The following is a 17,963-nucleotide window of genomic DNA, read 5'->3' on the forward strand; positions in this document are numbered from 1 at the left end:
GACTGATTAGAAAGGTCAAAGAGCGTCTTGGGTGTCTAATAAAAGGCATGACTTCTGCCCCATCAGCAGATTAAATTGCTGTGGGGAGACAGGCAGGACTGGAAAGGTCACTTCAGAAAGAGGAAAGACATCTAGCAAAAATGGTAGGAAAGCATTCTGCCATTAGGAAATCCACCTTCTACTCTCCAGTGCCAACTCTGGAGCCTAAAAGCTTCTGCCTTGAGAACTTTTCTGGCACAAAGTTAGCAGAACAGGAAGTATCCAGGGAGTTCATGTTCTCTTTTGTTCTGATCTTGGAATCATGACAATCTCCATTTTATAGGAAGTAGAGAAAGAAGGAAAGTGTCAGGAAATCTCTGAAGGAAGCGCATTACCCTTTTGATTAACTACAGTATTTCAGAAGATCCCTGATACTGGGTGCTACCAAGTGAAGAAAGTATAAGTACAGTACATTTTTAAGACTTACTGTATTTAATAGGACATTCTCAAAGGTATGTATGTATGTATATGTGATTTCAGCCTCCAGAAATACATGTTAGGGCTATTTTCACATGCTCACTGAAGAGGACACCCATTAACTTGCCAAATGCCTTTCCTTCACTTTCCCATTTTTCGTATAAAAGACAGTTTGAGCACCTGTATAAAGATGAACTACAATTCTAATGCTGAAGTGTTCCTTCTATATTGATTCTTCCTCTTGTCCTTTCAAAATCCATGCTGTGGATATTTCAGTATCATTCCCTCAGTCTTGGCCTGTATATAATCCAGAGGCCATCAATCAAACATTTCTCATTTTAAGATTTATTCTCCAAAATAACAAGATTCACATTCACGACAATCTTTCCCATAGCTATGGATATCAAGAATGCTGAGATCTTGCCTGGTCTTGAGAAAAGAACCCTGAAATTAGTGTTAAAATATGGCTGGTACAGTACTTCTGATCTGAGGCGCAAACTATCAAGAATCTAGTTTGAACCCTGTTAGACTCAGGTCAGAGAAATGGAACAGAGATGAGGCAGCGCAAGGAAACGTTTCTTTAAGAGAAGACAAAAGCCAAAGCTTTGGCTGCTGTAGATATTACAAGAGGAAGGGTGGGGGGTTACTCTAACAAGAAGTGAGAGCTAATGGGACAGGCAGGATTGTAAGCCTGGACAATTCAGCAGATACAGAAGTCGGGCCTGGTAAAGGACAGAAATCTCCTCCTTTGATCCAGAGTTCTATGGCTGGTGAGCACTGGATGCCTTGCAACCATGCTTTGCTTTGGACTGCCATGGTCTGTGTTGGTTCTTTTCCCTTCTTGGGGTGGCAGTCGTGAAGTTGGTAGGGAGAGATCTTTCTACTCCTTGCTGGAGAGAAGTTAAAGGCAGTCACAAATGCTCAGGGTGGTCCTGAAGACATGTAATGAACTCAGAAACAGGCTTGTTTTTGTAGCAGATCTCATAGACAGCAGTGAAGAGTGGGAATCTGCGAGGGAAAAGATCGGGTAACAAAGTGAAGAAAAATTATTAAAAACAGACCAAAAGAGAACCTTTCTTAAATGTTCCACCCCAGAAGAAAGGCCAGACTGAAAGAACAAAATTATTTTTTCATTACAAAGTTATTTGGGGGGAGGGGACTAGACTTTCTTTCAGGTAAATACAGTTATAGTAAATAAACCAGGATGGCATTTCCTTCTATATAGAAATAGTAACTTTTGATTATTAATCAAGATAGTCTGCATATCTGTAATCTAATGCTAATATCCTGAACGATCGACTAATCAACTAAATAGCTGGTAGTTGCTAGTCACACGTTATTTAACTGCCTAACCGTTCTACGAACTAGCCAGCCACTCTTACGAACCGTAACACAAATTTGCAGGGTGTCAGCATAGCCCAGATATTGATGCCAAGTGAAATGGGAAGAAAGGCTACTGAACTCACTTGTCCGTCAGATTCCTGTGCTTCAGAATGTGATGCAGCTCTGCTGATGTCTGAGGACCCTGCAGTTTCTGTCCATGGAGCATCTCATTTTCCAGTTGCTCGATAGACTGTGAAATAAATCAAATTAATAAAATATAAGACAAAGCCCTACTTGTGAGTGATGGTCTGGATATTCCAAGTAGCTTTTATTGAGCCTTTCTTAGTGATTCCCTAAAGGAAAAATTTACAGTGGCTTCTCTGGCCTTCGACAAATCTAAACTCCACATGTCTTCATCTCTCCTTAGGGCGTCCTGCAGCCTTTGGTTTAATAATCAAAAAGTGTGCTTGCATGTATGATCCAGATCAGGGGTGTCTAAATTTGGCAACTTTAAGACTGGTGGATTTCAACTCCCAGAATTCCTTGGAGTTGAAGTTCACAGGTCTTAAAGTTGCCAAATTTGAAAAGCCCTGATCTAGAGAGCACTAGAGTACAGGTTTTGGCATATTTAGTGACCACGATTCCCAGGATTGTTTGTGAAAAGTCACAGCAGTAGTGCAACATAAGACAAACATTAATGGATAATAACTCTTCTTAGAGTTGTCAACCTAAAAGTCAAGGTTGCATAGAACCATAAATACCATTTGCCTCATGTACGCCACCGCCCCAGTCCCTGCATAGTAACCATGAAAATTGCAACATCATCCTAAAATAGTTTTAATATAATTTAAATATGGAGGCATAGTAAAAAAGAAAATCCCACTCCCACCTAAATGCATAATTTACCCCTACTAGCCTCATCCTCATCTCCTCATCTCCTTTCTCCTCAAAAATTAATACATGTGGTCTCCAGCCACCGAGAGATTGCACATTGTTGCTTTATAGCAGATCAATATTTCTATTTTGGAGTTTAAAAAATAATATTGATGAAATTAGCCAATGCTCTCCATGGCTGGGGTTTAGAATTACTTCTTGTTTTGAGCCAGCTCAAAGAGGATGAACTTAAGTTGTACTATAGTTTCAGGAGACATGATACAGGATTCCTTTCTCACAATATTGCAGAAGACCCTCTATGCCAGGGGTAGGCAACCTCAGCTCTTTTATGACTCATGGACTTCAACTCCCAGAATTCCTGAGTCAGCTATGCTCCTAGGAATTCTGGGAGTTGGTGTCCACGAGTCATAAAAGAGCCGAGGTTGCCTACCCCTGCTCTATGCCATCTGAAAGATTCTTTCCAACTTCTGCAGCACTGCAAAGAAGCTGACGATGTGTCACCACATATTGATTCACAAACAGCCTTGCTGCGTGAAACAAAAGATGTTTACTCTTTCTGTGCTTTTAAGCCACTTCTGATGCCAGGCTTCTTGAAGCCAAATGTTATTGACCTTGCAATCCAGTTCCAGGCCTTGACCTTTGCAATTCATACTTGACATAAATTCTAGTTTTTGTGAAATCCTCAATGTTGCAATCAGAACGAACACTGCCACAATTAAGTATATATTTCCAACGCCTTTGGCAAAATGCATCAATATTTTTGCAGAGCATATACTGCAATATGAATCTCTTTCTGAATTATTCTCAATAAATACTTGCAAGCTGCAAGGGAGAAAAATCTCCATTTCAGCCATGATTACTCTCTTTGGCAGCCACTGAGTTTCATACATATATCTATCTGCCTGCCTACCTACCTACCTAACTGGAATCTGTTGAGCTGTTCTCAGCTGTTATAGTATATCCTTCCTGTCCTTCATGCCCTTCAACCCAAAGCTCTTCAATTCCAGATAATGTTTTCAAGTTCCTTTTGTTTCCCATTGTGCATTTCTACCTCCCAATAATTCCAGTTGTTCCTTTCATATAGTATTTCATTTTTGACTGAGCTGAACAATTATGCCATGATTTCACCATGCCTTTCCCCAAAGTTAGGGAAAGCCCTCAAGAGCCTCAACTATTTTTTCCAACATTGCTGTTTGATCAAGGTATGACATTCTGGGTACAGATTATAAGGTCATCCCTCAAAGGCCCCATTTAGAAATGGGCCTGTTCCTAGTCAGGGGCTGATCCTCTGAGATGTTGCTGCACTTGGTGAAACGACTCAACTAGGTTAATGCATCTGTCCCCACAAGCCAGGCCACACTAGTACAGTCATTCCAAAGAGAAAAGAAAAGTTTGTGGGAGGAATTGATTGGCCCCCTGCCATCCTAACAGAAATCAGGGTGTGAGGACACCTGGAAAGGTGGCAGTGAACATAAGGAGGTGTGCGAGGAATTGTGTCAAAAGTCCAAGTAAATCTTGCCGTGTTTACCAGCAATCATTCCCTGATACAATTGCTGCCTCAGAAATTTTGGGGTGGACTCAGCCAACAGAGTTTTATTCCAGAAACGATGACTTATATAGTCGTATCTTACCACTGAATCATAAAACGACCTTGATGGCTTGCTTACCTTGCCAGTCTTGGCAAACGCCTCGGCTACTTTACGGTTACGGCCTCCATAGCAGGTGGTAATTAGATCAGCAATCCCACAGCTCTCCAGGAAGGTGGAAGAAGTGACAGGGCCCTTGCAAAAGAGCTTGGCAAAGGCAATCATCTCCATCAGGCCCAGACGGATGACAGCCGCCTTGGTGTTGTCTCCAAAGCCCAACCCATCACAGAACCCAGCTCCAACAGCCACCACATTCTGGGAGAAAGAAGGGACACAAATGTTGATAAGCAGAAAGCTTTGGCACTTAACTAGTATTGCAAATCAATTCAACACAGCAGCCTTTGGTGGCCAAAGTAAAATCGCAAATGAACCCACTGTGATGACATTGTGCTTGAGAACCCCACATTCTAGTTAATCTTGCATCTTCCCCTACCATCTCCAGGCATGGTAGAAAAAATAGTGGCCTTAACCAAACTCGTCCTGAATGGTAGTTTGAGATTGCTTCTGGCCATTCCTCTGTCCCCAGAAGGGGGAAATTAATACCTATACCTTGAGGGCACCACAGATCTCTACTGTGTCTGCTTCCTGTACCACCGTGATTCGGAAGTTGGGCGTTTGCATCAGTTCCTTCAGAATCTGTCCATGCTGTACGTTCTTGCAGCCTAAAAGAAGCAGGAGCTTTGTTTATTGATTTATTTGTAAAATTGATTGGCCACCCCTCTTACCGCAAAGTTACTCTTGGTGGCTTACAATCTTAAAAAAGATAAAAACTATACAAAAGCTAAAAAATAAAGATAAAATACTGTGAGGATCCAAATACTGCACCCCAATTAACAGATCAGGAGGGCAGGAGTAGGATGAGGGGAGGAGGGAGCTATTTTTAATGTATCAACCACCTCCAGCGTGTTACTCTCCCATTGGAGACCCAAGCCAGCTGATACATAGATGTTCTTTATGTGCCTATTGATGTGGCTGATTTGTTTGAGTGCCAGGCTTCCAGGAATTCCCTAGCATTTTTGGATTTGGCTTGATCCAGGATGCTTACTGTTTCCCAATTGAAACTATGGTTAAGTCCATCCATATATGTTATGATATTAAGGAGTTTTCATCATGTATTCTAACTGCTAATTGGTGTTCATGGATGCGCTCTGCTAGTCTTCTGCATGTTGGTCCTACATAGTGGCTTTTACAGTTCTTAACTGTATGTTGTAGACTCCTGCCTTTTCTTGTGGGGGCTGCTGGTCTTTTGGTTTACTTAGGATGTTTTGGAGGGCTTTATCCTTTCCACATCATCCTTGTGTTGGTTGTGATGTACAGAAATAGATATACAATGTCTTCCAATAAAATGGATACTCGTTTCTGATACTGACCACTCAATCCAATATAGCACAAACAACACAAGTGGTGAAAAGTATAACATTGCCATTCATAAAAAAAAAAAACCCATCTCAGAAACCACCAACAGACAATAACAACCACATGGCATCACCGTAGCACACAACCCAACTAAAGCCCTGCAAAACATCCTAAGTAAACCAAAAGCAACCCTGGAAGACAAGACAATGCTACAGAAAAATAGGGTGGGATTTACCAATGGCAGTCAAGGCTCGGCTGATCACATGTACATAGTTCCCCCAAACAAGCGGGAAAGCACAGTTACATAGTGGCATGTTGAAGTTGGAGCTTTGCTCTATCATTAAGCCTGGTTTGTCCCTTGGAAACTGTCAGCAGTCAGAATAGTAGAGAGAAATGCTGTTGAGTCCCTGAGACCCAAGGAAAGGTGGGGGCAGAATAGAGTCATAAACAGATAAAGACATCTTGGATGATTAAGGCTGCTTTGAAATAATGATATTTACCAATAACAGAATTTGAAATGCAGCAATGAATTCCTCGACACCATTCAAAGCCAGCTGATGAGCTAGTGAAACATGCAATCAAAATGATGTTAGCCACTGATTTCTGCACTGGTTTCCTCCCTTACACCAAACAAACTGATCTGTTAGACCAGGGGGTCTTCAAACTTGGCCCTTTTATGACTTGTGAACTTCAACTCCCAGAATTCTGCTGAGGAATTCTGGGAATTGAAGTCCACAAGTCATAAAAGGGCCAAGTTTGAAGACCCCTATGATAGACTAAAAGATACTGTGGGAAATTAACCTCTCAAGAAGAGAAATAGGAGAATATCCAGACACATATCAACGTTTGCTTTGTAGTGGTGAATGGTTCAGCAGAAGGGCATTTGGGTCAACAATGAATCTTTGTTAATCCTGAAAGTGCTAGAAATCCTTGTTGGGGGAGGGGGAGCTGCAACCAGCCTAAATATCAGTCTGAAAATTGTATTGCATTGCCTTGCACTGTGGTGCCTTGGTATTTCCTTTTTACAACAGGATCTCCAATGTGATCAAACTGGTTCTGGAAATTATGTATGCAGCAGTGCAAGGTCTCATGGATGGGTCTCATATTACTACCGCCTTCCCTTGATATCAGATATGTAGTAAGAGAGAAGGTGGCCAGGGCTGTTCAGTTTCCAACCTGTTGCTGTCATTTGCTTTCTAGCTGCTATGCGACATTATCTGGATGCCTGCGTACCAGAGAAAATGAGCAGGAAGATGAGTGACAGGGGAGTGGAAGCGAATCTCTGTACAGCTCCCAACTATGCCTCAGCAAGAATGGGGGATCTCTCTAGGTTGCAGGTGTAATCTAACGTAGACCCAGCCTCTAACGGGTCTTGAGAGAAGACTATCTCTATTTTCACTACTAGCCTGGTAATGTCTCTTTATTTGAATTATACCTGGTTCCTTTCCCTTTAAGAAAGCAAAGCAAACCATTAGACCATGGGGAACATTCTGTGTGTTCCTTGTTCATCTGTTGGCTCAGCTGGTGCAGATCTTCTCTACTAGGAGAAAAGTGCTTTATGAAACTGTGCAAGGTGGTTTCCCCTGTCCTGCATGACATTTTTCTCCTTACCACTTACCCACAGCAGGAGAGGTGGAACTAGTGCCATCTCAATGGAAGATTTAAAAGTACATCGTTAATATATGGGATACTATGTGGCCACCTTATTTCCCCAGCAGCAGGCAGTAATATGTCTGGGTGGAACTGCAGTGTCCAAATACTAAAGTTAGCAAGGAAAGGAAAGGTGGAGGAACATCCTATGAACGTAGCATAAAATTAAAGTACATATCTAGAGAACTGATCTCCAGCTTGCCTCTAGGTTTCCATATGAATCATAAGCTCAAGTCCATTACCAATGGTGGTCTCACAGAACTTCTCATCTGCCACTTCATTGGCTATATTGGCTCCCATCAGCACACTCATTTCAATGCTTAGCTGCTCACGGATGATGTCTGAGATCAGCTTCAGCCCATCAGGACCTTCGTCCACACCCTGCAAGGGATGTCAGATCAATTAACTTGACTAAGGGACTTTGTAATAGTCCTGCTTGACTGAACTCAGTGCCGCTTCAGTAATGGGATTCAGGACTTAAGTACATTGCTAGGCACTCCGTTAATGTAGGATTGTAAAGGCAGTTCAATTCTTGCAATCATATCATTTGCTAAAATCATTAGGATGCCACTAAATATCACAAGTAGACCCTCGCTCTGCATGAAACAGATTGCCCTTTTCACATCTGTGGCCACTTGATCTCACTGTTCAGAACTTTTGCACTCTTTGACTATGTCGGTATGACTGCTTATAAAGAATATAATATACAGCAAGGCTTTTCAAGCAGTGGTACGGGTACCATCTATGGTACATTGGCACCTGGCAGGTGGTACGCGAACATCCTAGAAAAGTGGTAGTGGGGGAGGGGAATGAGCTGAACCGGTGGCAGCACCGCACAAGCCTGAGCGAGAGATGGCTGGAGCTGCAGGGCTGTCAGGGCTCAGCAGAAGCGCCAGGATCAGCGCCAGGCTCCAGCTGATCCTGGCACTTCTGCTGAGCCCAGAAGAAGCGCCGATCAGCTGGAATGTTGCAGCCTCTCCAGGGTCTTGTGATTTACATTCAGATGCTTGGCAACTGATTCATATTTATGACAGTGTCCCAGGGTCATGTGAAGTGACCAAAACCTGCTGCAACCACCCAGCAGACGGGGGGAATAAAAACTAAACACCCCCCACCCCACCGCCAATCCTCAACAGAAATGCTCACAATGAAAACCTCGGACAGGAGGAAGAGCGCCACCGGGCGGGCAGGCAGGTGTCTTGCTCGGCTGTGGCTTGGGGGACACTTTTTTCAGTGCAATTGTAACTTCGAACAGTCACTAAGCGAACTGTTGTAAGTCGAGGACTACCTGTACTTTATCACTTTTTTCCTTTTTTTTTTTTTTTGGTCATCAAGTTTTTGACACCTTGCTAGGCGACTGGTGGTACTCGGATACTGCTATCTCCTAGAAGTGGTACAATGGGTGAAAAGGTTGAAAAGCCCCGATATACAGCATATACTATAATAAACCCACTGGAAAAGAATAAAGGAGACAGATTTGAGCCATCCATTAATTGATATGGATAAGTGACTGCTGAGAAACAATAATGGCTTTTCTGATTAATTGTAAAGGGATGGTTCCTTTAAATTTGAGTTTTCAGGTTATCTCTACTATTCATTTCCAAAACTACATGTTGCACCAACTCAGTATGATGAAAATATTTTCATCTGCCTTGGCATTTCAGAACTCATGGTAGACTAGCTGAATAGTTTCTGGAACAGCGTCTTTATGTTATTGCATTTAAATACAATCTAATTAATCTAACTGGCAGGAGACACACACCAGCATAACAGAATAGAAATGTTTTAAATCAATAAAATGAAATCATTAAAACAAATTAGCCACTCCCCTGTTTAACCATGTGATTGTCACCAATGTAACAATGGAGAGGAGAGCGACTGCAGAAATGGTTCTAGATCTAGCCATTCTTCCTTTCCGTGTGAAGGAATTAAAATAAAAGGCATTTTACTGAGAGGACTGTGTCTTTGCCGGATGCTCAGAGAGGTGAAGGAACTTCATGGTTCCTTCGTGAACTGGAGATCAGAGCTCAGGACAGAACCATGTAGTCAAGTCAAGCTCTCTAATAAAAGAGCATCCTTACTGAACTATGTGTAACTGCAGGTATCTCCCTCTTTTTTTCCATTCACATGGTGGTGAAATGTCCTCCCAGAAAAGCCTGGTCATTACTCCTTTAAAAGGTCATACCAGCTTATCCCCCAACCCTGCCCCCAGCCACACTCACACCTTGATGAGCGAGATGCCTATTGCTTCTTTCTTGATATGTCCCTTCATCTGTTCACAGAGCTTCCCGATGAATTGATGGGGCACCACAAAAATGAGGATGTCTGCATCAGTGGAAGCTTTTAATACATCAGGCACAGCCACCTGCAGCAATCAAGGAGCCAGGAAAAAGAAGTCAGCTTGTAGGCCCAGGAGGGAACTCTTTGTTTTCATTCAGATGTAAAGAGAGGGAACTAAAAATGGGCTCATCTGGAGGACACTTGCATATGCTCAATATATTCGTGAAACCCTCTACTGTAGGCATGTCAAACTCGCGACATCACATGATATCATGCTACGTATCGGGATTTTTTCCCCATTGCCGGCAATGGGGCAGGCACGGTTTCGGCGTGATGCATCTGGCCCGTGGGCCGGCAGTTTGGCATGCCTGCTCTACTGTATTATTTTTGAATGCTGGCCTGCAGAAATGATGCAAATATATTTACGCAGCTTGCCTGCAGTTATTATGTGTCTATCTGTCATTGTAATGAATAGCAGGGAGCTCTACAAAATTGAAAGCCTCAAGCCAGAAAGCAGTTCCACTGGATTATGTTTTTGCTCACACATTGGAAGACCATAAATGCAAGACACTTGTTTCTTAGCCTGATCCTCCTCGAAAGCCACAGCATCCTGGTCCTATCATCCCAAAGACTGAGTCCCAATAGAAATTGGTCCCATAGAAGAATACAGGCAATGTTGGAGGCCACATCGTCTGCAACACCTTTCAGGAGCTTAGTTGCCAGACCATTTTATCCAGATTGCTAGCAATGATGGCATGCTGGAATTCTAGGACAAATCCGACATGAAGTCCATTCCAGCCGGTTCTGTCTCCCAAGCTAGGAAAGAATACTGATAGGCTGGAGAGCTTTCAGAGGCATGTTACTGGGTTGCTAAAAGGAATCCTAGGGTGCAAATCCAACTTAAGAAATAGGAAGAATGGAAGATCCTTTCCTGTGTTTGCCCTTCCTAACCTGATGTCCTCTACTGATCCATCTATCTCACTGGTAACATTTATTACCACCAACAGATCCAGTCTGTTAGCTTAATATTACCTATGTTGGCTATCCAACATTTCTGGCAGGAAAGTTTCTAGTCTTTCTTGGAGATCCTGAGAACCGAATGCAATATTTATGTTCTACCCCAGTTCGTCAATACCAATGATAAGAACACGTGACCGGAACACTCAGAAAAGCAGGTGCACAATGTTGCAAAAGCTTAGATTGCAATGCCTTCCTCTTTCTTGCAAGTGGGCTTCCTGACACACCAGGAAAATTAATTGGTAAGCAGTGACAGGTTTATTTATTACTTTTGTTACCAAGGCAACATCTTCCCAGATCTTCCTTTTGCTAGAAGAAGCACAAGTGTGCTTTTGCTATTGCCAAGGCATAATAAAAGGATTTTGGGATGGGGACAGGGTGGGTGAAGAGAAAGCAGGCTCCTTGGGTGTGTCATGCAATCCATACAAGTTAAATACCATTACTAGTAACCAATAACGCACATCTTTTTTATTTCAATGTTATTTGTAAATTTCTGTTCGTTATTTTTAACGAAATTGCAACTCACCTTAATAAAGCAAAATATTAAAAGAAGCAAAAACCAGCTCGTATTAAAAGTCAAGCAGAACTGCTGTAAGTATAAAGGAAGTGAATGAAAGCAACAACACAAAAGGCAATCTGAGAGGGTCCTTTTTTCTGCAGACTCTTGCAAAAATGAAAGTGAGGACCCAACATGGGTTCCTTTTAGAGAAAGCAGGGGGTTGGACTAGATGACCTCCAAGGTCCCTTCCAACTTTATCATCATCATTATTATTATTAAAGTTACAACCATGATGGGGCTAGCCATCTAAGGCCATGCTCCTGGCAAAGCCAAGGCCTCACTGCAGAAGATAAGCCTTTGGTAGGAGTTCACCAGAAGCCTTTTAATGGCACGGAAGAAGTGAACAAGGATGCCCCGAGAGAAGAACATGTCTAAATTTTGGAGACTCCCTAGACAAGATCCTGTAGTTTGCTTAGCAAGTTATTTCAGAAATTGTTTGCCATTGCCTCCTTCTTAGGGCTGAGAAAAAGTGAGTGGCTCAAAATCACCCAGCTGGTTTTGTGCCTAAAGTTGGACTAGAACTCATGCTCTCCCAGTTTCTAGACTGATATCTTAATCACTGCACCAAACTGCCTAGTGGTTAAGATACCAAACTAGACAACGGGGGAGGCAGGCTGTGAGTTCTAGTCCTGCCTTGGGCCCAAAACAAGCTGCGTGACCTTGGGCCAGTCTCTCTCCCTCAGGCCTAGAAAGGAAGCCAAGAAAAGCATTTCTGAAAAACCTTGCCAAGAAAACTGCAGGGACAATTCCAGGCAGTTGTCAGCAGTTAAGACTGATTCAAAGGTTCATGCACACACCCCGGAAAAAAATATAAAACAAAACCTACCCCAAAGTTTCAGTATACTAATGGAACCTATAGTTCAACACACTAAGAAGGCACAGAAGACTGGAGAAGATGAAGTAGATAGAATAAAAACTTTGATATTCCTAAGTAGTTTAACTTCATTTTTTCCCTTCTTAAGCAATTTTCTATTATTGGTTAGTGGAAGCTTCCCAAACCTTAAAGGCTGTGGCATGTTCCCATATTAAAGCCTGGGCAACTAACAAAATAAAAAAAGTAAAATTCAGATAAAAGTTTTTAAAAACAGCTCTGTTTAAACCAAGGATCGTCAGCAACATAAAACTTTGTATTGTGGGTGCAAAAGCTTGATTTTAAAGGAATTTAAAATAATCTAGAAATAAAAATGACAAAATCGTACCAATATTGAGTCATCTGAAATTTCTTGCAATCAATCTCTCTCTCTCTCTCTCTCTCTCTTTCACCCTTTTGTATTTATTATTATATATTTTGCATTATAATGACTAAAAGATTTCAAAAAGCCACCAGGGCTTGAAAAGCTTTGGCAAAAATTCCCTTATTCATCTTTAAGTGGGAGAGAAAATCCATGACCCTGGCCAAACTCCAGCCCGATCCAAGAACGCTCCCCAGATTTCAGTTAACTAAGAGATGGTTAAGCATCTGTTTTGATTCTTCTCTCAAAATGCGGAGTTTAAAAGTTATGCAGCTTTAGCAGGATTTTGTCTATTTTAAAGATGATGGGAATATCTCAAATTGTTCCTTTAGCCATTATAGGATAGATGACATTGAAAAAGAGAGATTTTTCTATGTACAGTGCAACTGCTGAATAAGACTCGAGCGGATGACTGTACTTCTCAGCAATAGCTACAAGGCATGTTTTGCCATTGCGAAAATGACTGTAATTAATGACACGTAATTAAACAAGAGCTAGTAGTAATTTGAGATATGGTTAAATCGCTGAGAGGGAAGGAGGATGGTATACACTCACAGATGTCCATCTGATAATCTGAAGTCTACTATGTACAGTGAAGCCATGGCTAATTCATAGAACATGTCTTTTAAATCTCAAAGCTCTCTATTCAGTCCCAGGATCTCCTCAGAGAATTGGTTGAAGATTTTACTCTCTCTGCCTGAAATCCTGAAGGTACTGATGATGGTTTGAGTAGATCCCATTGGCTGGCTGAGCCTCATGTTCACTGGTCTATAGTAAAAGTCCCCTTCCTAAGGTTCTGGATAATACAATAATATAAGTATAAACACATCAAGTGGACAATTTCACAGCACGTCACCTTCAAGCTTTTTGGTTATATGTAAGACCAGGCTTCCCAGTTCTGGAGATGCCCCAACCAATGTCAGTTATGCACAACAGGATGTCTGCATGCACACCCGTGGCATTCAGCCTCATTAAGGAATTGTGGTTTATTTTAATTTTTAAAAGCATATTGTTTTTATGTTTATGTTTTATATGCTTCACTTTTCACTGTTGTAAGCCATTCTGAGCAGTATTGGGATATACATTTTTTTAATTTAATTTAAAACTTTTTAATTTTTAAAGAAGCTTTATATTACTGACCTTGAGCATCCAACCCCCAGGATTACATTTTGTTTTGTGATAACTCCTGCCCTCAAGCCCTTTGTATACAGCATCTCCCAAGCAACAAAAACACGATTTCCTACCAATTTTTAGTAGGGGAAACAAAAGAAAAACTTTGTACTGAGTTTTCTGATATTGTTAATGCACTTAGGGAAGCCAGGAAGAACGGGGGGAGGGGGGGGACAGGATGCCTGCAGTTTTTCAAAGCAGAAAAATATGGCCCCCAAATTCCATCCTGCTGTCCTTGGTGGCATCATGAAGCTACCGCCATGCCTTCGGTGAGATAAAAATAAATATAAATAAAAAGCTGCCCAGAGATGCTCTAATTTGAAAGCAGGTTTCAAGAGAAAATCCATGCTTTGCTCTAGCTTAGGGCACAGTTCCCCCCCCCCAAGACTGCCCCTCCAGTGTGCCAAACCCACCACGTTGGGCGGAAGTTTATGGCCGGGCAAATACTTGACGTTCTCATGCTGCGTGTTGATGATCTCGGTGAGCTTCCGGCCAGCAATCTCCTCTTCAAACACCCACATCTTCACAGTGGTGTCAAACATATCCAGTCTGGCTGCGTTGCTGCCCACAATCTTGGCAATTGCTGAACCCCTGCAGCAGGAAGAGAGACAGAGATGCAAGCCTCCTTCTTTCTGGGGCTACCTTCCCCCCCCCCCCGCATTCTTCTATTGTGAAACCAGAATTTGAGCAAGGGTCTCAGCTTGGAGGGGACCCTAACATAAAGACTGGACCCCCTGAGATTATTTTCAGAGTTCAGCTTTTTCACAACTGGAGGTACCATTCCATCTAGCAGCCTTTCCAGCTATCTATTTTGGCTGTGGCTGCAGGGACTTGCAAGTGCTGCAGTGCCTGGGAGGCCCAGTGTGCAATAATATGCTCAAAGCCAGCTGGGAATCATGTGACCAGCTTGAGTGGCTCTTGCATGAAAAAACAGATCCAGATTGAAATAACAAGACTAAGAAAAAGCAAATATTTCATGAATTAGTGACAACTTGCTTTGGCCATGAATGGTGACCCCTTAGCCAGTAGGTCATATACCTGATGGAGTGGATTTTAATGTTATAATTAAGTGCATTTGCTTTTCAGATGCCATAAAAGTCTCCGTTCTTTTTGCTGCAATACACCAGCAGAGCTCTACACAGGGAGAAAACTCCAAGGGCTCAAAACTAAATTAAAAACAGATATTCCAATATCTGTTCCAATATCTCAGGGGCTGCCACAAAGAAGAGGGAGTCAAGCTATTCTCCAAAGCACCTGAGGGCAGGACAAGAAGCAACGGATGGAAACTAATCAAGGAGAGAAGCAAGCTAGAACTAGGGAGAAATTTCCTGACAGAACAATTAACCAGTGGAACAACCTGCCTCCAGAAACGGTGAATGCTCCAACACTGGAAGTCATTAAGAAGAGACTGGACAGCCATTTGTCTGAAATGGTATAAGGTTTCCTTCCTGAGCAGGGGGTTGGACTAGATGACCTCCAAGGTACCATCCAACTTTATTATTATTATTATTATTATTATTATTATTATTATTATTATTATTATTATTATTATTATATCCATCCCATCAAATCATTCATGTCAAGCAGCTATATTGAGGAGGACTCTGGAAGCATATACTTTCTACGGTACTACTTTTGAGAGAGTTTTCAAGCAAAAGCAGATACACATTTTTTTATCTACAACTTCACACAAACAGTGGCTATCTCCACAACTCTACACATACATATATTTGTGTCAATGGGAGAGAAGAATGAGAACTGCCGATTGTTTGATGCTTGAGAGACAGGCTGGATTTAAATGCTCATCTTCCCCTGTCTCTGCTTACTAAAGAGTGCAGAACCTAAAATTTGGCAGAACTGAAGGGCAATCAGGGAAGAGGCTAATCCAGCTGGACTGCCATGACTGAACAACTGGCAGAGAGGATACAACTTGACAGCAACGTCAAAGCCACTCAGATATGACACTTAGTTCCTCCAGACAGAGGTATCCTCATGAGCAGACGTTGAGAGACTCTCAGGACTCTTCTGTTTTACAACTGTGTGAGAAAAGATTTATTAGGGTTACCTGGTGGCAAAACTACCTGCTCAATAATGCACTGCCCTATACTGAATAAAGACAGTGAAGCCAGCGGCTCTGCTGACCCAGGATGAGGGCAGTTGCAACCCAGAAGACCCTGATGTATTTGGAAGGCGCTGGGTTGGGGAAAACCAATTCTGCTGGATAGAACCACAAGCCTAGAACACGGACGAATGCATTAAAACCGCAAACGGGAGCGGTGCTGCCTTGAAGCTGTACCTAGAACTTCTTTTCAGGGAATTTTTTTTAAAAAAAGAGGAGAATCTTATCCCGCGATATTCAACCCATAAGCATCATAACGCACAAAACCTAAGGCATATGCCCTAGAGCAGCAAAAGAAAAAGAAAAAAGCTCCCGTTATGGGCTTATGTTTCCGCGGCCAGGGGATAAGAGAGCAGCCCTTGCACCGTGTTCCCCGTAGTTCGAACTGCTTAAGACAGATCTGCAGCCTGCATGTCTGAAGACGCCCGTCTCTCGGTTACTGGGCACAAATAACCGAGATCCAGCCGGGCGAGAGAGAGGGAGTCCCAGGGGGGGTCACCGCCTCCGTCTCTCGCAGCAAAAGCGAGCTCCTCCGCGGCACCCTCCAGACAAATATTCCCCAGCCTCCATTTCCCCAGCTTGCACGGAGGGCCACGCTAGTCCGCCAAAGGCGATTACGCCCGAACAAAATGCGGCCATCCTCAAGGCGCCACAGAACTCTTCGTCGCTCTGGCGATCCGGTCCCTAGTTTACGACGGCCCCCAGCAATTCCCAACACCCCCCCCCCACCACGCCGCCTTCCTTTTCTGAACCGCTGCTCTCTCGCCGCCCCTTCCCTCGTTCGCCGGCCCGGCCCGGCCCGGCCCGGCTCGGCCCGGCCCGGCCCGGCTCGGCCCGGCTCAACGCACCAGTTGCCGGAGCCCACGATGCAAACTTTCTTTCCGCCCATGGCCGTGAACGCTGAATCCCGAGCCTCGGCAGCTGCGCCCCGGCTTCGGGAGGCATTATAACCCCTCGGCTGGCCCGCCCCGCCCTCCGCCCACCAGCTCGTCGCCCAAACGGCGCTCAGGCGGAGAAAGGCGATCGGGCTGCGGGGGGCCGCCGCGAGGTGTGCGCGCCGAGCCTTTGCTGGAGGCCGCCTGTCCTCGCCGAGGGCCGCCGTTGCGTTCATTTCCCCGTTCTCTCTCCCCCCCGCCCCTCAAGTTTAGGCAAAGCGGGGGGGAGATCGGCAGGTCGGCGCGTTTGCAAAGGAGTTCTGCGTACCTTCCGAGTCGGTCTGACAGGTGGGACTCCCGGCACAGCCGCACTTCGGAACGGGGAGCCCCTCGTTTCTTCAGGTTCATTCCGCGTCCTGTAAACACTTCTCAAGGCGGGGTGCAAAGAGACAAGCATTGGATTAGGGCAGGGGTCTTCAAACGTGGCCCTTTTATGACTTGTGGACTTCAACTCCCAGAATTCCTCAGCCAGCGTTGCTGGCTGAGGAATTCTGGGAGTTGAAGTCCACAAGTCATAAAAGGGCCACGTTTGAAGACCCCTGGGTTGGGGTTTCGGAGAATCTTACGCAGAGAAGGAAACGTAAGCTTCTCCAAATAGCCAGGGACGAGACTGCATTCGTCAACTAGGGTGTTGAACGTTATTTAAGAGGAAACGGACGTCATCGTATTGGCTACTGCATCGGTAAATGATGATTACTTTCAAATTAAAATTTGTTTCTCCTGGCCCCGCTCGCTTTTTGGCCCAGTCCCGGCAGGTTTCTGCAACGCCCCCGAAACGGTACTGCGGCTCTACATCTTAAATCCTAGTTCCTCCCCGTGAAAATAACTTTTCGCCGCTCCTTCCAAGTTCTTTGCTTCTGGCGGGATGGGGTGGGAGCTTAATCAGAGCCACAGTTGGGCTGCTGTATTAACATCTGCCCAAAATCCATTGTCAGTACAAGCAAGGAGGAACGTGAAAAAAAGGTCTTGCGGCGTAAATGTCGCCCCCCCTCAAAATATGGTGTTCCAAATCAAGTCAAGATTCAGGATCTCTGACTTGGCTTTTAAGCAAATATTTATATTTAACAACAACAACAACAACAACAACAACAACAACAACAACAACAACAACAACAATAATAATAATAATAATAATAATAATAATAATAATAATAATAATAATAAAGTTGGAAGGGACCTTGGAGGTCATCAAGTCCAACCCGCTGCTCAGGCAGGTAAGCCTATACCATTTCGGACAAATGGCTGTCCAGTTTCTTCTTAAAAACTTCCAGTGTTGGAACATTCACCGCTTCTGGAGGCAGGTTGTTCCACTGGCTAATTGTTCTA

At 43.6% G+C, this 17,963-nt stretch overlaps 1 protein-coding gene across 2 annotated transcripts; it reads right to left on the minus strand.

Annotated features, from left to right (window-relative positions):
* Positions 1–450: 450 nt before the first annotated feature.
* Positions 451–17,000, minus strand: GPD1 (glycerol-3-phosphate dehydrogenase 1). 2 transcript variants are annotated; one of them, XM_015831856.1, is made up of 8 exons: positions 16,906–17,000; positions 13,997–14,174; positions 9,550–9,690; positions 7,568–7,706; positions 4,869–4,981; positions 4,341–4,574; positions 1,923–2,029; positions 451–1,464 (listed from the first exon to the last, which is right to left on the minus strand). In XM_015831856.1, the coding sequence occupies exons 1-8, from the start codon at positions 16,983–16,985 to the stop codon at positions 1,368–1,370; spliced, it is 1,089 nt and encodes a 362-aa protein (XP_015687342.1). In that variant the 5' UTR covers positions 16,986–17,000; the 3' UTR covers positions 451–1,367. The 2 variants fall into 2 exon arrangements, with proteins under 2 accessions (XP_015687342.1, XP_015687343.1); XM_015831857.1 differs by lacking the exon at positions 16,906–17,000 and adding an exon at positions 16,551–16,618.
* Positions 17,001–17,963: the final 963 nt, after the last annotated feature.

This window comes from Protobothrops mucrosquamatus, unplaced genomic scaffold (assembly GCF_001527695.2).
Source record: "Protobothrops mucrosquamatus isolate PMUCROS unplaced genomic scaffold, P.Mucros_1.0 scaffold_282, whole genome shotgun sequence".
In the NCBI taxonomy this organism is placed as follows: Eukaryota; Metazoa; Chordata; class Lepidosauria; order Squamata; family Viperidae; genus Protobothrops; species Protobothrops mucrosquamatus.